Source organism: Lycorma delicatula, chromosome 4, assembly GCF_047948215.1.
Source record: "Lycorma delicatula isolate Av1 chromosome 4, ASM4794821v1, whole genome shotgun sequence".
Taxonomy (NCBI): Eukaryota; Metazoa; Arthropoda; class Insecta; order Hemiptera; family Fulgoridae; genus Lycorma; species Lycorma delicatula.
This window is the reverse complement of record NC_134458.1, coordinates 129,495,798-129,517,698: the sequence shown is the minus strand read 5'-3', so window position 1 is coordinate 129,517,698 and position 21,901 is coordinate 129,495,798. Positions and strand designations below refer to the sequence as shown.

The window sequence follows — 21,901 nt, the reverse complement described above, 5'->3', positions numbered from 1 at the left end:
AAAAATCAACTGATTTTGTTGTTTCTGTATTTCATTAATGCAATTAAAGGAAAATCCCGTTTCTTCTCTATTTATGTTTTTTTTTTAATTTGATTCATGTTTATATGCATATATTATTTTATTCGTATATTTATTTATTATTATATTTACGAGTATTGTTCCCCCAGTTTCTGTCAGAAAGCTACATCCAGAAACTGTCAGGTTCGAATTCTAGTCATCCTTGACTTTTTCAGACAAATAAATGTCAACATTATTTTATAAAATTAATTTCTCATAAATCATAAAAAAGTAAAATGACTAATTAGGCGTTAGTTTGATATTGTTTTTTGTATATAAATCATAAATAACTTTCTTTTTCTAGATTTGTTTGAGCAAAATATTCGTAGTTTTCTTACATCTTCAGTTTGAAATAATTATATGTTACATACGTATTTATCGTACTGGTGTTACATGTACTCTAAATGCACCCAATGTAAGATTATAAAAATAAAATTAATATATAAATAATAATAATATATATATATATATATATATATATGCACCTATACACCTATAAATATAGATGTATCAAATTTTGTTGTGCGCAGCTAGTAGTGTTAACATTGGGGTTCATTTTACCATTCTTGATTACTACTTTTCGTTTTTTTTTCAAATTGTGTGCTGAAATCGTTTCATTTTTTCATAGAATATAAACGACCAACAAATAGGGATTAAAAAGCGAAAGTCTTCCTTTTATGCCTTATATAAAGCTATATTGAATGAGACAAGACATTTTATCTTAAAGTGTTTACAAAGCGACCGACATGTAATAACCGTATTTAGTCGTATGACCTTGGTCTTTCATGCAACTAAACACTTTTCGCTTTCGATTATGATGAACAATTAATCAATATTTTAACACCAGAAATTTGTAAAGCCCTGGATTTGTATACATCAAACATAAATTTTAACAAGAACTGAAAAAGCTACACTGTTTGTTGAATATTCAGCGTGTTTCATATTTTTATACTAACTTTAGGAAAAATATCTTGATATTTAAATATGATTATAGTCTGATTAATGAAGAAATGCACTAAGTTTTGAAGTATTCTGTAAGCAATAGGAATAAAAATATTATAATATTCGCTATATTAAATTCTATTTTTTAATTACGTTATTTTATTAGGAACTGTTTAAAATCCAAATAAACTCGTCGTTTATTTTAAGAAAAAACACAATATTTTACTGCCTTTTGTTTCTTTACATACGCAATCTCCTAATGTCTATATAACGTCTATAAATCAAGGCTGTAACATATATCAGTAAAATGTTGATTTTAATAATTTTGCACTCACAAAATTTCAAATCTTTTTCGTGATTATTTTTGCAATAGTGGACATTTTTTAAAAAAGAAGATACATTTGTCTGGAAAGGATTTTTTTAAGTACTAAACAATTTTATAATAGAAATAACAATTTGTTACCATTTATAAATTTTGATGAGTAATTTAAAATAAAATGAATTTAATGATAATAGAAATTTATTTTAAAATATTGAGTCCTGCGCTAACTTTGTCGTATCAACATTTCCTCTACATTCTGAAGGAACACTCACTGTCCAGTAATAACAGTAATAGGAACTGCTTTCTTATGTATTAATTTATAATTTTAGTTTATTATAATTAATGATTTTTATTAACATACACAACGTTGATACAAGTATATGCGAATTATGTTATTACTATTATTATTATTATTATTTATTAATTTTTTTTCTGAATTTTTATGGGCATCGACTGCTAAGGTCATTAGCCCTCGTCACAATCTTTAAAAGAAACTACTATCACCATCTGGATCGTCATATGTAAGGGTGTAAAGGGCCCTTACATTTTATTTAAAAGCACAAACTACACAAAACATTTAAGACATAAAGACAAGGACAATCACAAAACACTTATGGGGTGTAAAGGGTCCCAATATTAAAATATGAGGTAGGTTCCCAAAAGACCATTAAATTAAAATTAAAATTAAAACTTATCCTACCGTATCTTTCTTTCTTTCTTCTACGAGTCTCATTTATAGTTTGTTTAAGCACCCTCGGGGCGACCAGAACCGCCGTTGAGCAGTATATCAGTCGCGCCAGGATGCCGTGGCAGTTGAATCCTTTTTATAAACAGGCTATAGGCATGCACAGCGTACACCCACAGCCTCGCGCCCTCAATCCACCCTTGAGGGTCCCCCATGCCATCATCGGACACACCCCGACTCACTGCTCTTGAATGCAGGTGAGCCAAAATGGCCTAGGCAAGAGGGCTACCTCCCGTCACTATACGTGCCACGTTTCGAGACTCACTTATGTATATATGCATACATTTAAAATTAAAATTAAACTTATCAATACCATTTTTTCTTTATATATATATATAATACTACCGCTTAGAGTATCTTTTACCACAGCTTTAAACTTCCATTTTATAGACTTTTAAGAAGTCCACTGGCGTGTAAAAATGCAACTATATTTTCTTCATTTCCATTATCCAGATCAGCACTAATATTATTTGTAAGACGGAACCTCTTTCTGAGGTCCTCATATATGGTACACTCTTCTATTAGATGCTTGATTGTCAGTGTTTTATTACATACACCGCACATTGGTCTCACTTCGCCGGTTAACATATATAAATTTGTTAATCGCGTGTGACCGATTCTAAACTGGTCACCGCTACTTGTTCTCGGCGAGTCAACTTAAAGTCGCTTTTCCATTTATAAGGAGAAGTTTTAACCGAGTTTAATTTTGTATTTAAACTCCTCCATTCAGCGTTCCACTTGTTTTTTACTAAGTTTGTTAGACGGTTTTTAACATCTGCCACTATTACAGGAAATGTATCCAAATCATCGCAGGCTGTTGCCTTTCTGGCAGCTTCGTCTGCGATTTCATTACCTGTAATACCAGCATGCCCTGGAGTCCATACAAATACGCATCGCTGTCCTCGTTGTTTTAGTACGTATAAAATCGATAGGATGTTTGCAATTAAGAAATCTTTAATGTTCTTGTTCCGAATTGCGACGAGTGCACTTAATGAATCGGAACATATTAGCACTCTCTCTTCGCAATAGTGTTCAGTGTAGCGAAGAGCTTGCTGAATTGCCACATCTGGCAGTCTCCAAAAGTGGGCTTCTTCATTTACATATATCGAGCATCCAACACCATGTTCGGTTTTAGAACCGTCAGTATAAATTCTAATATGTTCTTCGTAACTACTGACGGTTGCTAAAAATTCCTGCTGGATGATCACTGCTGGTTTCTTTTTTATTTCTCCTTGAGAGAGATCCAAATTTGTATTTACCGATCATCAACATCATCTACATAGACGCTTTTGCTGATTTCTACTGGAATGGCAAGTATCAATTTATTAATGGCAATGGTAAACAAGGTACCGCTCAACGGCGAACCCTGCGGTATGCCATTTTCCAAGATTCTTTCACATGAATATTCATTGTTGATACGTACTTGGAAGGTACGGTCATTCATGTAGTTGCTGAGCAGTATAGGCAGATTGCCACGAATGCCCCATTCATGTATCTGGAGCATTATACCATGACGCCAGGTCATATCGAAAGCCTTCTGAAGATCAAAGAAGACTCCGATACAATGTTTCCTTTTAATAAAGCTGTTATATATAATGTCCTCTAAGCTGATCATTTGATCAGTGGTAGAATGGTATTGCCGAAAACCTGCTTGATACGGTGATATCAGGTTTTCTTTTTCCAAAACCCAGACGAGTCTATTATTAATCATTTTTTCCAGTATTTTTCCCATAGCACACGTCAAAGAAATAGGACGATAGCTATTGGGGTCTGTAAAATTTTTATTTTTCTTTGGTACTGGAACAACATGAGCTTTTATCCACTGCCGCGGGTACGTTCCATCCCGCCATATTTTATTATAAAGTTCTAATAATCTGCGTTTTGCAGTGGTATTCAGCTGCCTGATCATATTATAATGGATTTCATCCGGACCAGCAGCTGTGTTACCTGCTTTTTACAACGCTTTCGCGAAATCTTCCATTTTAAATGGTACATTATATGAGTAATTATACTCAGTTCTAAAATTTAGTAGACTTTCGAGTTCTTCTTTTTTGGTTCGAAAACCTTTCTCGTAGTTGGCCGTTCTGCTGGCCTTTTCGAAGTGCATTATTATTATTATTATTATTATTATTATTATTATTATTATTATTATAATTATTACCATTATTATTGTTATACATATATAATATATAAATACGAAAGTTTGTTGCGCGTTTTGTCTGTCTGTTTGCAACAGCATTATATGAAAACCAACCGACCGATTGCTTTCAAATTTTCAGGATACATTTGTGTTATCCCAGGGAAGGATTTAAGCCATAAATTGAGGCTCTAGCCTCCTTGCGGATGAAGTTTTCCACGTCAAAAGACTGTGTACTTTAGTTACTACTATTCTGTCTTTGGTAATTTAGTTTCTTTTTCAGGTATTTGTTAAGTCTGAATACTTTAATTGTTATTTTTCAATATTATTCTCCCAACCATATGTATAACTAACAAGGCGGCAGTTCAGAGGACGGAGCTCTCTGGCTAATTATTTTTAATTATTTCGTCATAGAAGCTTAATATTGTTTTGAAGTTTATAAACAATATGTTTTGTATTTACAAATAGATTTGTATTTCTATCCATATTTCTAGTAGTAATAAATTGATCTAATTAGCCAACAAATAAATCTCCTCATATTTTTATTTCATAAAAAATGTATTACATACCTCATTTTAAGTAATGCTTTAAGCAATAGCGTTTTAATAACAACTATAATTTTGCTTTCTTATCGATGAACAATAAATATATGTTTCTTTATAACACATAATAAACGTTATTTAAATAATTAATGTTAATATTTACGTTAGTAAGTGGTAAATATAGATGAGTAGTGATTAGTAGTTTTATTTTACGCAATAATAATAAATATAATGCAATAAGTATTACAAAAATAACTTAGTTACGGTTATTATTTTTATAAATAACGATTTAGTTAAAACCTTATTAGTAAGGGAAAACAATTAACAAAATATATCAGTCGTACTTTATATTACGTTCTCGTCCAGATAGCCTATAGCAGATCTATAGCTCTAGAAGGGAAAATATTGTAATTGGTCCAGTTTTGGGTATTTGCGTTTTCACCGATCTTGACGTTTTGACACCTTAGGAACCCAAAAAACTGGTAGGTAATTTCCCGGATGTACATATGTTCGGCCTCTAAATTATCTTATATCTCCAAAACTACTGGACTGATTTTGACCAAATTTGGTCAGATTCCTTCTATGTATGGGGCATTGATGTCATTAAATTTTCAATTTAGAAGGTCAAGGGGGTGAAGCTGTAGAGCAAGATCACCTTCAGTATCTCCATATTTTGCCTATTTCAAGTCATATTTCTTAGGCACATTTTTAAAAAAATAACAATATATGAAAAAATATGCAAAATCGCACCCCCACCCCAAAAAATGCTTTAAACCACTGCTGCTATGTTTTGAGGTCACAGGTGAGCAGTATAATTAAATAAATTAATAATATTCAAAGTGTAAAATATAGGTTTGTCTGGGTCTTGAACTCGATTGTCCGTTTGGTTCGGTTCCTGGTGCGTTAAGCCTCGCAGCTACATCAGTCTTCCATCGGTTCATCTCAAAATGTCCGCCAAAATTAAAATTTTGTAATAATTACGTAATTACAGTGTAAGCTATCAAGTTTGTTCAAAAACAGTAATATAAGGTTTACTAAAATGCTCAAAATATATAGATATTTATTTTTTAAAACAAATGTATGGCCCCCAAAGTGGCGGAAAACCAACTTTTAAATAATTGAATAAAGATGCCATAAAATTGCCAAAAAAAGAGATAAACTATATTAACTTAGTGTATATAGCGTAAGTAGAAGTTAGATAATAATTTTGTTAGAAATGAATTAATAATTGAGAGAACAGTAATAATAACTAATGTTCGTTTAGAAAGTCTTATTAAACTTTTCGTTTATAACTCGTATTTATTGGAATTGCCTGATATGTTTTGGAGTTACAAATGTTTCGGTAATGAGAAGTTATTAATGTTTTATGTGATACTCTAGTTTATTGTCATTTTTATTGTATTTTTTTCTTGTAACTTTAGAATGGTTAAATAATTTTGGGTAGCTTACAGTTTGTCGAGATATTTTATTAAACAGCTAATAAAACGGGACAGTTTCAAACGGATATGAGAATATTGTTTTCCATTTTTTTTTTTGTCAAAAAATATTTCATTTTGTTTACCGTACAAGTACTGTGTATGGCGGTTCAGTTTTTATTGTTATTGTTATCGTTGTTGTTTTGAGTTAAACTGCTCTCGGTTTAGATAGATGAACGGGTAGGGAGGTCGTTACATAGAGAAGGTAGTTGTCAACGGGCGTTGTAACTGTCGATTGGAATTTTGAACAGCAGTATAGACAAATTGAAGACAAGTTTTACGCGCTAAACTACATGGACCTACTAGGTCATAATGTCCGCTAATTAATGCAGAGTAATGCCACTAAAATGCCGCTAGGGGTCACTAGTGTTCCCTTGACTAACCTAACGCATTGATCCGCCCCTTCCCCCCTGTAATTTATTCATTCTCTCTCACTCTTTCTTTCTCACTCTTGTATATTCTATCTCTTTTCCCTTTACAACCCTATATAAAACCGTCCAAACCAACGTTCAATTTTGTTTTTAGTTAGCCCTTCTCGTAACTAAAGTCCTCCTTTGACTCTGAAAATCGTAATTAATTTGAAAATAATTTTAAACGTAACTCTTTCTCGCTTTCTCTTTTGAACTTCCTCTTAGTTCCCTTTTCCTCTCTTTGGTGTGGTCAAACATTAAAAAACCTTTATAATTTTATTATATTAATACTTACGTTCTATTCGTATATTCTCAATGCATATTTTTGTATTTATTTGAATTCTGTATTAACTTATTGTTCACTTTTTTTAATACACGTAGAAATGGCCTTAACAGTTGAAGATTTTTTTTTTTAATATTACTGCAAAATATCTAAACAATTTTTATTAACGTAAGTTATAAATCAGAACCTTAAATTATATTAAACGTATTAATTTTCATACATATATTCAAACCACCTACTGTAGGCGTACTTTTTCCATTCTCCCTTATAACCTCGTTGTTGAGCTCGACTGGAATTCTTTTGTATGTGAAAATTTCTTTACCCAGCTAACTAATAAATTAGAAAATAGTCTGTCCTGTAATAATATAACCACTTATTACTTCCATTTTATTCATTAAATTTCAGTTATTTCAATGGCACAGGAAAAAATTATTAAAAGAGGACAGTATTAAGAAGGAGAAAATAAAGTTGTGCATATAAAATAAGAATCAAAGCAAGATAATGATATACAATGGTGAATATATATCCGTTCATACTAGTGAGATTTTTTTTTTTTTGTAAGTTAATATTTTGTTGTTTATATTTTGTCATAAATCTTTTCATATTAACGAGAATGAGAAAAAATATCATAATGAGATTAAAATTTATATCGATAAGTATAACTCATTATACGCAAAATAGCTAATTTAATTTTACCCATAATAATACAAGAAGCATTCAATTAAAATACTCTATTGAACACCAGTATAAGCCGCAATCTATGTAGCGGTGAAACATCCATTACGTCAGTTGGACTTCAAATCTGCTTATCGAATCTTGGTTATTAGAATTCTCTTCGTATCGTAAGATAGAGAGAATATTTGACTTCTAAAATATAGAAAGCTTATTTATTATGAGTATATCTTAGGCATATAAGTTTATTTTAAATTACTTTTTTTTTCTTTTTTTTTTGAAGAGAGATTTGCAAACTATTATTTGGTAGTAAGATTGAATAATATTTTTAAGTTTGAGGAAAACTTGGATTAAGATTTAGAAGTCGAATATATATATTTATGATTTGTTTAAGAATCAGGAATTTATAATAGTAGTAAAAAACAATTGAAATGAACAGTGGAAAAACATAAAATATTGATAAGGGTGTCGCTTTTCTTCTTTAATTTTTACTTTTTTATGTTAGAATAAGGTAAAAAAACAAAAATAAACTAGCAACAGTCCAGGAGCGAAAAATTAAACTTTTATCGTAATTTCCCGATTCTGGTTGAAAAGCAATTATGGACCATATGGATTCACTTTAAAGAGTAAAATTTAAATTAAAGTGAACAAATATTAAATAAATGCAATGAAACGCGATGAAAAAGAAATGATCAACATTTAATTATATAACATAACAGAACAATAAGTATCGGAAATTTGTATTTTAATTTTACAACATGGTTGTAAAATTAAAAAGATGTTCAAAATAAATATATATCACAAGTACACTGACACAGGCAATCAGATCAGTTACGCAGAAATACATTTTTGTTTTTATCAAACATACATTTAGGAATTAAAAATTATTTTTTTAAGTTATGTGAAATGATTGGATTTTTAAAAATTCAATTAGATAAAGGCTAACATTTGGAATAATTTTTAATAATTAAGTAATTGTAATAAACTTAATAATTTTATGATTGATGATTTCGAATTTTCTACAACACCCCATTTTATGCAATAACTCTGTCAACTCTAGTCTTTCTATATGCATGTGTGTCTAAAAGAAAGTTATAAAAGTTTGTTTTATTTTTTTTTTTGTGAAAATTCACTAACATGCGATTGCTGACCCCCTAAATTACGCAAATAAATTAAACTAATATTTAATTATAAATCTTCCCTATACACATATATCCTAACATCAGAAGAAATAATCCAATAACGTATCCTAATAACAGAAGAAATCCAGTAGCCGTAAAACGAGGAGAAAGAAGAGGTCTGCACTTTCCTTTGTGAAGCCCTTCTCAAGGCTCACAGGTCTTTCAAAAGTTACAGTTGTAAATATTTACAACCAACAAAAACACGTAGTCAGGCAGAAAGAAAAAAGAAGTTACAAAAGAAACAAGAAAGCCATATTACGTCAGCGAACTCAGATCAGGCTAGATTGCAAGAAGAATCTCCGCAACTAAATTCCCAATTCCTTAATCTTATAACAACTAGCCAGGCAACCGGCTATAGACACTAACTGCGCACAGTGGTCAGAATAAAAGGGAATCGCTTCAGGTGAATATAATTTAGTGGTACAAACTATTAACCACCAAGTAGAAAAAGCAGCCCAAAGTCGTAAAAGACGAAAACAGACGTTATTGAACAAAATAGTTCATCTCCAACAAGGAATGAGCCTTCAAAAAGTTCCAACGCGAAGGAGAGTGAAGTGAAAATGGACAAGAAGTCTGTAGCTAAAGTAGAAATCGCAAAAATCCCTATACAGGGAACAGAGAAAATAGAAGTAAAATTATTAGAAAAAGAAAATGTAGAAAAACATTTGGAGACACGGTAAGCATGGAGGCTTATAGGGGAGAGGGCCAGTATTTCAGCCGCTCCACATGCTTTAGCAGTTCTGGGGGGGGAGGTGCATCGAGTCTCTCGATTCTGATTCACTCTTGACCGCACCATCAGAGTCGGTATCATCTGATGCCGGCAGTAAAGTGGTTTACTGCGGAGGATCAGATGATTCCATCTCCGAGGTCTCAGATACCTCGGAATTTGCAATAGAGTCCTTCAGGAAGATGAAAAAGGAAACAAAAACAGGTTGGCCTAAGGGGAAGCCTAGGCGATAGCGTAAAGAAAGAAATTATATTCGTGTGATGTTGAGGATTTGAAGATTTGACATTTCCCTGGAAATGGTTTAGGTGTTTCTGAAGTGTTTCAATGTGAAAACTTTTAGTGATTTGAAGTGGCAAGGACGCTTTACATCCTTTCTTTGTTGTGTTTCTTTTGGGGTTTTAATTCCATTACTATTATACTTATTAGATTATCTGTACTGACAAGTCTATTCTACTGACTAAGTTGCTAGTGTTTTGTCAGGGGGGAGAGAAATATTCTCTCTATTTTTTTTTTTTTTTGAAGTGCCAAGGGCTAATGACCAAAGAAGTCAATGCTCCTAAAACCTAAAAAAAAATTTTTGGCTATCGTCTTATTAGATAACAGTGCAACAATTCTACGATGTGATTACTTAAGTGTCTGTAATGTAAACACCTTATATACATCTAACACTTCTCAGAACCTTTTACGTTTTACATTTCATCAAGTTCAGAATTCTAAATGTGATGAAGTGTAAAATTCAAATGAAACCGATGACGATTCAAAGGGTTTGGTATTGTCCGAATCCTATACAATAAAATTTATTTACATCCGTTTCATATAATGAGCAAACAATGCAGTAATATCTCCTCATTCTCCTTTAATGTTAAAAGATGATGAAACAATTATTTTATTGTTTGTTATATATGAGACAGAAATTCTGTGAAATTTTTACCGTTCTGTTCAATAATTTAAGTTTTATTTATTATTTAATTTTGTTCATTTTTATAGGGGGGTTATCATTCATAATTTTGTTACTTGTATCATATTGTTTATTGTTCACTGATTAAACATATCATTGATCTTTTCAGGATATTAATAAAAGGATTGATTATTTAATTAAGAAAATAAAAACAATTCATAGTATCATTAAGATAATAATAATACTAAATTTTATCAGAGAGTGAAGGATTAAAATTTGTACTAATAAGAAACGAATTATGGTCAGTTACAGCCTATTATTTTCTTATGTTAGTAAAAAAAAAAAAAAAAAAAAAGTTAAAAAAAGGTGATGAAGTCTGATTTGAACCGATGTGTCTTCTCCTAAGATACAGATATGTTATTAATTTAAATTTTATTTGTCCATAACTCTGGAACCAAAGAAAAATCCAAATTTGTTTGAATTTTTGGACACTTTTGGTTGCAGTCGACTGCAAAAAAAAAGGGAAGGTGAACACTAGATATTACAACAGTCCTAAAACCAAAATTTCAATATCCTACGGTTAATCGTTTATGAGAGTTATAAGAGATATGAACACGTACGTGCAGACATCACGCCGAAACTAGTCCAAATGGATTCAGGGATGGTCAAAATGGATATTTTCGTTGAAATCTGAAAACCGAAATTTTTTGCGATCGCAAAAATGTTGAAGGAAGTACCATTTTTACACGACTGCCCAAAAAGTAGTGTACGTAAGGAATGCATTGGGATCATCCATCCCTGAATCATACATCCTATGATTTTCCACAGTGCCAGCTCAACGGCTGAACCAATTTAGATGTATTAACTCGCGTTGTAACTCTTACGTTACCGGGAGTGTCTATAGGCTATATTAAAAAATATATATATATATAATGTTTAAGTAAATTAAAAAATTAAAAAAAAAGTTTTACTATATACTAAATTGTCACCCACATGCTCTTTAATTATCCTATATTAGTAATTACCCTATATTTAAAAAGCAATATTTGTCAGAAATGTTTTTTTGGCAGTCGTGTTTTTTTTATAATTTATTTTTTAATATTTTATTATAATTTAATTGATTTTTCCATACAGTGAACTAAATAATTCGTATTATAATTGTTTTGTTCAGAAATTAGTACTTTAATTTCACGAAGCCTAAATATACCGAGTTATGTACAACGTAATTTATTATTAATTGAATACGTTAAAATTTTATTAAAGAATATATATATATATATATATATATATATATGTGAATAGATTTATAAATTTATTTGTTGTTGTTGTTATTATAATTAATATTATTGTTATTGTATGTTTCAATGTCTGCTTATATAAGTCGGAAGAAAATGGTTGTAGTACTGCTAGATGCAGGATATAATAATGCTTAGTTTACTGTTTATATTATTGTGAATGAGGTCCAGTCTATGAGTTTAGGAAGAACTCCTACGGGGTGAATCGTGCCGGTAGAAGTAGCTCAGGGAAGCAGAAAAGCAGTGTGTTTGTTAGGAAAGTGTGTGGGAGGGTTTGGTCGTACCTTGGATTAGGAAACGTGACGTTTATAACGAAGCCGGCGGCGACTTTATAGTCTATCCAGACCCGTAATCGTTGTACCGGACTTTAAGCTAAAGGGGCGTTGCGTGGAAGGAAGAGGTTTAAAGGGAGTTTAGGTGTATATAGATAGAGTTAGAAGAGGGTTGAAATTCAGGAGTTTACCAGCAGTGAACCGTTAGAAACGAAATTAACCCTAGTCTAACTCTAACCTAACCTCCTTTTAACCCGACACAGGTCACGATAGACCGACTGGAATGAATGTTATATACGTATATAGATTCATATATATGTATGCTATATTCGGAAGGAAAAGCTGGGATACAAATTCGCAATGATAGCATAAAGCAGTTTAATAAATTTCAATTGCACCTAGTTGTAGTGTTAGCAGCGACTGAGGGTGAGATATACAGAGGGTGTAAGCGAGATGGAAAATACTGAATGTGAGTAGGGTTGAGTTTGATATAATTTATACAGTCATTACACGGCCTTTGTCAGGCCAATACAAAGGCAATAGCCGTAACAGTATGAGTTATTAGCCGGCGGTATTCGCATTTATTGTTGCCTTGGCAACTGGGGTAGAGAGAAAGAACTGATTTACACAATCTGCACGCCTCCCTCTCTACAGTTCACAAACCGTACCGTTGTTTCCTCCACACACCTCTTCTATACAACTACATCTCTTATCGCTCTTGAGAAATGTACTAATTGTCGGCCTCCGTGCACGCGGGTTTCTACACACTCTGTTTCCGTTTAACTGAACCTTACCTATTCTTCGTTTATAGGAATATCAAAAGCAGGTTTTCTACCAAGGGACCAGCACTTATTGTTGCAGAAAACCATGTTCTGTGTTATGCTTTGTTTTTGTTTATTATATGAAAACAATGATATGCCATAACTAGCACGTATGACCTTCCTCTAAACCTATCACTCCTCCCTCACCGACTAGTACTACTACCTCTTTTTCGTACATACACGCAACTGCTTCTTCTACTATAACAAAATATTCATGCATACTATATACATATATTCTTTCCAAACATTTCTTTTTCTTCTGTGTTTTTTTCTACTACTACAGCTCTCTATGGATTTCACACAAAAAAGATCCCCTCAAATTGGAATGAGAAGTATGTCTCGTGACATACTTCCTTATATTTCCTCTTTCTCTTCTGCCCTTTTTTACTAGTAACCGAGAGACTTTTCTTAGAGTATTTTCTAAGTAAACAATCTTACGTATAGTTTTTCATCTATTATTATTGAACATACACTCATAAATTGTACAATTAATGTAATACGTCTAAAATCTACCAACATATTATTTTTAACTTATTAGACTTTTTCTGTAGTTACTTAAAATTTCAATAAATTAATTCTAACTTTGAAAAAAATGTTTTGTTTAAAAACAATTTTTATTTTTATTTGTGTGTATCTATCTGTGTACAGTATTTTTAATGTCAATAACTTTATTTAAAAGTGATATAATCTGATCTCTTGTTGGGATTCGTATATATATATAAAATATTCTCTATAACATTGTAATTACATTTTTGACATTTAAAAACAGTATAAAGAAAATATTCTTATAACAATCTATTTAATGAAGTTTGTATCTAATTAACTGCATGATGTCCAATCAAGAAACGGGATATATTTAAAAACATTTTCTACAGGTGGAAATGAACGTTTCAGCTTGTGAAAAATTTTCCCTTGATCTTTGCTCAAAGAGTAAAATGAAGCTATTTTGAAATATTTTTAACTTAAGGGATACATTTGATAGTTTTATATGATTTCTTATCTGAATACTTGCATAAAATAGGCTGTAAAACTGCGTCTCTTACTTTTCATCACGTTTACTTTCCCGGCAAATATAGCTAGAATTAAAGGGGAAAGTATGATAATCATATCAAATATTGGATATCAGGGTTTTTTTTAATTTTTACGTTTTAGGGTCCAACTAATTCCTCTAGATAAAAAAAGGAACATATCTATGTCCCTATGTATGCATGTACGTATGTGTGTAGTATTACGTTTGTCCTTATGTCTCAGAATTGACCATACCGATTTTCTTTAAATTTGGCTCATATATATTGATCATATTAACTTTTTTCAAAATTCGTTAAGGGGGTGTTGGGATTCTTCAAAGGCACTTTAGAAAAAACTTTACTTTTCTCTAATTTGTTACTCACATTACATATATGAAAAATAAAAAAATTAATTTTTTTTTTTAAAAAAGATCAATTTCCACTTCACAAAATTAAAACATATATTTTTTTTGTTTTGTTTATCTCCCTTCGGTTTTAATGATTTAAAAAAAATGTTTTGATATTTTATATATTATGAATTGGGCTATCATAAAAGGTCTACAATTTTCCAAAAAATAAACCCTGGACCTTAAACAGAAAGCTTTTTCAAAAATGTGTTGTTTTTTTTAGAAAATTGTAGCAAAACTCAAAAAACTGGTGTCGCAAAGCAATTGTTAAGGTTTTGATGGGCAACTTTATTAAATTTCCAGTAACCAAATAAAATATTGTAAAAAAATTTGAGAGATGAGAATTGTCAACTGAAAATGAAGAAGTGTTTGAGAAATTTTAATTTTATTAAAGCAAAACGGACCGAAATTTTTTTCTTTACTTTCGTTACAGAATATGTAACGAGATTCTTTCTGTTTCTTCATTAGATGGTATTATATTTCTTGTTTTTGGTTTTAATGATGTAAATATTACTAAAAATATTTCTAACTATAAAAGTTTTCTCTAACATAACCATTTTTACTTAATTCTGTATTTATAATGCTTGAAAAATTCACGTTGTTAAATTTATTTAAAATTATTTTTTAAGTATTAAAGAAATTTTCCAGTGAATAAACAGTTTTCTTTAATTTATTCTTAAAATTAAAATAGGATATAATATTAAAATAGTTTCATACATTAATTATTAGTAAAGTTTTTACTTAACAAAAATAATGAAAGACCTACAAATTGTAGAAGAAATTCAGTGAGACACAAAGAGAAGGAATCATCATTAACTTTATTTATTTTTTATTACATTCCATATTCAAATTATATATTTTTACCCCTATAAAAATTAGTGTAATTAGAGCAAAGAAAAGAGAGGGGGAAAAGACAAATTAGGAGGATAAGCTGAGAAATCACTACCATTATAAACAAAAGGAGATATTCAAGGAAATTTATTATCTCTCGCACAAAATGTATAGTTTTAATTTGAAATGGTTTGATTGTCATACTTTTTTTTTTATAAATAATTTTCATTGTTATCTTTTAGGGTCTTTATTTATATAAAAATAAAAAATAAAAAAAATAGTTTTTAAATTCTTTAAACAGTTACTTAATTTTTTTTTCAATTTTATGAACTTTAAGTAATTTATAGATACCTGATTTTAAAATGTTTTGTATTCTATTCTAATTATTATTATTATTTTTTTTAATTTATTTAATGTCGCATCAACCTTATTGGTCATTAGCGACATTACTTGGTGTAATTTAATTACACTTACACATGTAACGCTGAAAATTCAAGTCCTTCAGATAATTTAAAGTTTTCTCGCAAATTGTCACTTTAAGAACTTTTATAGATCTTGAGGTATCTTGTTTCATTCTTTTCATTTGGTAATATGGACAGTCGGTAATGTGTTTTATTAATATTTGACCCTGGCAATATTCACATAGATTTAGCTTCTTTTTCATAATGAAACTTAGGTGGTTGAAGTTAACGTGTCCTACTCTTAATCAAGTTAAGATGATTTGCTGTTTCCTGGGAGTAAGCAAATAGGATTTTGTTTAGAAATACATTTTCGTATTTGATAGGAATTTTTGAGGTATGATTTATTGCCATTTTTCGTTCCAGCTGTTGATTACTTTTTTTTTTGGTAAGTTTTTGAGATTCTTTAAGCGCCGGAAAAATATTCAATTGTACAGAGAGTTCTTGAGATTCAGCAGCTTGTTTAGCCAACTTGTTTGCTTCTTCATTCAGTTTAATGCCTAATTGGGATGGTATCCAGCCTGAATGAGATATCTGTAGAAAGTCTCTTGGCTTTGATTAGGTTGTACGTTTCATTTACTTTTTCTTTTTTGCATTATCCCTTAATTTATCTTTTATTTCTGATATTGTACTATGAGAATCTGAGAAGATTATTACTTTCTCTGTATTTGCTTCGTCACTTTGTTTCAGTACGTGCAGAATGTCAACTCCTTCGCTGTTGAAGATAGAAACATGTACATTATCTGCGTAATTGTCAATTAGTAGGCTATATGTATGTCTGTGTAATCCATAATCGTGTGTGGATATGCCCATATTTTCTTTCAGTATTTCAGGTGTTTATTGAAGCCAAGGAGGTGTTTTAGCAAATTCTCGTTTCATTGTGTTAAGATTGGTAATGCTGAGATCATTGCGGTATTTTATTACTCTGTTCGAATGGTTTAGGCGATTTTTTCATATTTTTGAATTCAAATGAGGACTGTATGGATTGTATAATTTCATTAACTAGGATAGATGTTGTTGATTTTATCTACATGGCATAATTTAATGTTAATATTTTTCTACGGTACTCTGCTAGTGGAGTAAGATTTGCTTCGTATAATATGCTTTCGATTGGGCTACTACGGAACGTTCCAGTCGCCAGCCTTGCTGCAGCATTGTGTATTGTTTCTAATATTGCAGAAACTTACATTTCGCTGAGTTATAAGCTATGACCCATAATCTAGTCTAGGTTGTACAAGGGCACGGTATGTTTTAATTGCAACTTCTTACTTTGCTCCCCAGTTCTTTAAAGTTAATATTTTCAAGATGAGTCTTTTAAGGAAGTCGATTTAAGTATGCAGATGATCTTTATAATACTTATTTATTTCACGACTGCTTACAAAGGAGTGTAAAGTACAATGTATGTATGTATTTTTGTTCCACTGTAGCAGCTCAACAGCTGAAACGATTTAGATGTATGACCCCGCGTTGGAATCCATACTTTACCGAGGGTGTTATAGGCTATATAAATATGTAATATATATATTTATATAATATAGAGAAATAAATTTAAAAAAATAAATTACACCATATAAAAATACTATATACAAAATTGTCACCCGCACCATCTTAAATGTTTTAATTATCTTATTTTAGTAATTATTCTATATTAAAGAGCAATTTTTGTCAGCAACAATGTTTTTCGAAGTCGTGTTTTGTTTAATTTTTAATATTAATCTCTTGTTTTATTAATAAATTTATCATTGTTTCAGATGGTTACGAGGACTAAGAAGATCTTCGTTGGGGGTTTATCTGCCCCCACCACGTTAGAAGACGTCAAGAACTACTTTGAGCAGTTCGGCCCGGTAAGTAAATAAAAATTTATATTTTTTTTTTTTTCAGATATTAAAGATAGATGACAAAAAGTTGTTTTTAATTCTCACATTTTAAAAATTTACTACATATATATTTGCTGAAGCAATATCACTTGGATGAAAAGTTATATATCTTTTTATTTTATTTTGTTATGTACATCGTTATCTAGTATAGTATTACCAAATAACAAAACTTTACTGTAGCGTTATTAAAATAATAAAAACCGGAATATTACTAAATTACTATCCTCACTAAATACATCCGTTATTAACACAGATTAGAGAAATTAACAAATGAATTTTTAACACCAGTAGGTGTTAGTTTCATTAATGAGTTTGTCGATAGAAATACTGGATATCAGGAGATAAATAAGGGAGTAGAATGTTGGTAACAAGAAGCAAATTATTATCGTTGTTTATAAATTACGTATTATTAAAACTTAAAATAAAATTTTCCAATAAAGTCATCAAAATTGTACGGTTATTTTGTATTTCCACCTTCTTAAATTAATCTGAATGAAGTTTTTTAAACTTCGGTTCTAGGTTATTATATTAGTATTTACATGATTTAATTGTTAACTTTTTTAAAATTTTTTACGTATCTTTTAAACTGGTATTTTTATTATTATTATAAGTCGAGAACTTCCCAATGGAAGAGGTTAAGCATTCATGATTCATATTTCTTTTGCTTGGCATTCTTCTTTTCCTCCAAAATTCTTTCATTCTTTCAGAAAAGGCCTTCTTCCGTTCTTCAGACCAATTCGAACGATGTTGTATATTTTCTGGTTTAACTTCCCATTTATCTATTTTATTTCTGTATGTGTTTCTGTCTATGATCCCTCTAGCGTAATTCCGGCGTGTTCTAAATCTTTTCTTGTTTCTACGAGCCAGGAGATTGCAACTTTTAATGATGTTAAGTACGCGATTATTCTTTTGGTCAGTCGTTTTCCGGCAGCCTGCAAAGGTGTCCGAACAATTTCATTCGTCTTTTCCTTATGTCTGTTTCGATATTAGAGTATATTTCAACAATTTCTTTCGGTTGTAATCAGTATTCTTCTTCAGTTTGTCTCGGTCCCAATATTTTCCTTATAATTTTCCTTTCCTGTTTCTTTATTTCTTCTATTTCGGTTTTCCTATTTAAGGTCAATCTTTCACTAGCATATAATGCTGTGGGTTTAATAACTGTGTTGTAATGCCGGATTTTCGTTTGGCGCGAGAGGGATTACTTGCTATAGAGATTTTGCACTAAACCTAGAGCTTTCCTGACCTTCTGCAGACGGTCCAATTGACTTGGTTTCTCAGAGCTGTTGGGCGTAATAAATTCCCAAGGTACTTAAAGTGAGGGACTTTATTTATTACTCCATATTTTGTGTTTAAATTTGGGATTTCTATTCTGGAGCAGATGAACACTGTTTTTTCAATCGAAATTTGTAATCCCAAATAAAGTAAATAAATAAAAAATTTTTTTTTTTTTCTGAATTTTTATGGGCATCGACTGCTAAGGTCATTAGCCCTCGTCACAATCTTTAAAAGAAACTACTATCACCATCTGGATCGTCATATGTAAGGGTGAAAAAATTATTATTATTATTATTAATCAATTCGTTCTTGTGTTGTTTATTCAAAATTCAACCTTTCTTTTTAGATTTTAAACTTTAATTCTCCGTGTTAATTAGGTATATTAGAAAAGCATGTAATAATAACATATACAAAATGTATACATAAATCGTAGTTATAGCTTTTAATTTATTATCTTTTACAATTATTAACAAAACTTGTTTATTTTTCTTATCTTATTTGATAGTTTCAATATTTTTAATTAATTTTTTTTTATTATCAATGTTTAATATTAACAGTTAGCACTAAAAGAGAAATAGAATACGTAAACTGTAAAAAAGTAGTCAGTTATGAACATTTCTTAATACTCGTACTAAAAAAATAAAAATAAATATATATTATACATGTATTAATGATTTGTTTTATACTATTTTTGTTATATTGCTAATCGTATTATATAGATGTAATTTCACATTGAGCTGCATTGTGATTCGTATAAGTTGTTAAGTGTGTAAGGGAGGAAATGATATAATAATAACAACAATAATAATAATAATGTAAGATCACTAAGATATACTGGAATGAGAGACAGTAGTAGGAGAGAGGTTGTTGCAAGAAATGTAATGCGATAAATGTAGCAGAACGTCTCAATAAAGTATTATCATTTGGTTCATAGTACGTATAATCCTCATGCTGTGTTGACTCAGGTGAGGACAGAGAATTGGAATTGAAAACACGGAACTGCACTACATCTGAATAGATGGTACATCAGCAATGCAAATAGGCAATGAGAGAGTTAGAGTAAGAATGAGTGGGGGAAGTCTGTTGGAGTGTGAAAGTGAGAGAGAATTGTTGGGTGAGAAGAGGATGTCATTTTCTAACAGTACGCATAGCACCGTAGTAGCTAAAACAAGAGAATACCAACTCCTCTCCCTCCGTTCTCTTCTCATATATATATATATATTACTCTCTTATTCGCCTTCCCCTCACTTTTGTTATACCCTCTTCTCCATCATTTATTTTCTCTCTCACAATATTTATTCCCTCTGAAATACAAACTCATAAAAGAAATACATAATTCTATTGTTTTTTTATTTTACCTGAGGCAGTGTTTTTTAAAAAAAACTTTGTATGTTAACATGACATGTTGATTTCATATTTATCTGAAATCTACTTCATTCGTTTTCACATTGAGCATGTTTGAGATATTTGAGTTACTTTATATATCTGATTTTATCCATAAGACACATTTAGTTGATTCAATTTTCTGTTATCCAAGAATATATTTATCGAACTTTTTGTATGCATGTTCATTCAAAGGTTTCTTTTATATACAAATATATTTTTATTTTATTGAAGATTTCATTTTATTATACTTAACTAACTTCTTTTGTTTTTTAACTTCCTATTTTTGTCCAGGATATTTAATATTAAAGTAGTATTTAAATATTATAAGTTGTGTGACAACCATTTTTCTGTCCTTAAAAAATTCTAAAATATTTATCTTGAAATATTTTATAAAAGAAGGAATGTTTATTTAATTTATTAAAATCTAAGATTTATTTTAGTGTAGCAAAATGGGAGGTGGAGATATAATAATTTATCGGTCCCTTCTCGCATCACATCATTACATAACCACGTAATCTTGCTGAGTCTTGTGTGTATTTGTATAAAATACAGTAAAAAAGGTTTTGAGTTTTGAAATATTTCCGTTAGATTTTATACTAGTATGAAAAAATATATTTAATGAAACTTTCTGGACAACTGAAATATTTTCCGTTAGGATAAATCTATAATATATTTATTTTAGTTCACTGGAATTATTTCTTTCAGCTTAATAGTCAAAAGGGGTAAATAAATTACTTTTAAATTTATTAAATGATAATTGTTATAAGCTACCTTTATTATAAAAGAAAAATAAATCTCTTGGGAGAATTTTCAAAAATCGATTCGAATTAATAAATATTTAAAACATATATGCTTTAATTGTTATGTACCAGATTCTTTCCCATCAGAGAGTAGACAACATATTTTATTACACTTGACGTTTTTGTTTTTTAACTTCCTTTTTTTTGTCTCGGATATTTAATATTAAAATAGTACAAAAGTCTTTAGGTACTATAAGTTGAGTGACATATTTTTGTGGCCTTAAAAGATTCAAGAATATCAAGTTTTACAGATTTAGTAGAAGAAAAATCAACATGTAAATTCTTTAGAATATATAAAATATATATTACAATCACAATAATAATAACTTTAATTATCACAATAATCTCAGTAACTAACATTGCAAGAACATTTGAAGGACCACTAAAATAAACTTATATTAAATCTCTGCGAATAAATAATAATAATCTCTGCGATAAATCTCTACGAAAAATAAACCCATTAAACTCATTCTTAATTGACCTTCCAAGACCATCAAATATCTTATTATGATTAAATTTTGGTTCAGTATTAGGAATATGTTTATTAATTCAAATTATTTTTAGCCATACATAAATTTCCAAGTATCTTAAATTATCATTTTCCTACGGTAATTTAGCGTTACATAAATCCATCTCTATATTTTGTCTTAATTCTACTATTTTCAGCTCATCTTTGGAATTCCTGATTGAAGACACTTCTTAGATTTCTTTTGTAGATTATTTTACTATTTTTCGCCCACTTTTTTTTCTATATTCAATTAATTGTTCAGCCCTTTCCTTCTCTTAGCATGTCTAAAATTGTAGGTTTTGATATTTTTAATTATTCTAATTAAGCTTTAATTTTTTATCCCTTTCCTTATTAGGTCATCATTTTCACTACGTCCGCCTATTTTATTTAGCTCCCCCATGTTCTCACTTCAAATTCTTCTGACTTTTTCCTATACCTTTTTCTGTAATGTTCATATTTTACATTTATATAGAAGTATACAATAAAAATAATATTCCACAAGATATTTCTTCAAGTCCAAACTAATACATTATTGTTTTCTTACAGTGTTTTTTCATACCTATGGATTTTATA

General features: G+C 30.1%; 1 protein-coding gene across 1 annotated transcript in view; it reads left to right on the top strand.

Annotated features, from left to right (window-relative positions):
• Nucleotides 1-21,901, top strand: part of Rbp6 (RNA-binding protein 6) — a 967,859-nt gene that overhangs the window by 364,396 nt on the left and 581,562 nt on the right. Inside the window, exon 4 of the mRNA XM_075364169.1 lies at nucleotides 17,234-17,326. Within this exon, the coding sequence (XP_075220284.1) occupies nucleotides 17,234-17,326 (93 nt within the window). The remainder of the gene's footprint in view (nucleotides 1-17,233; nucleotides 17,327-21,901) is intronic.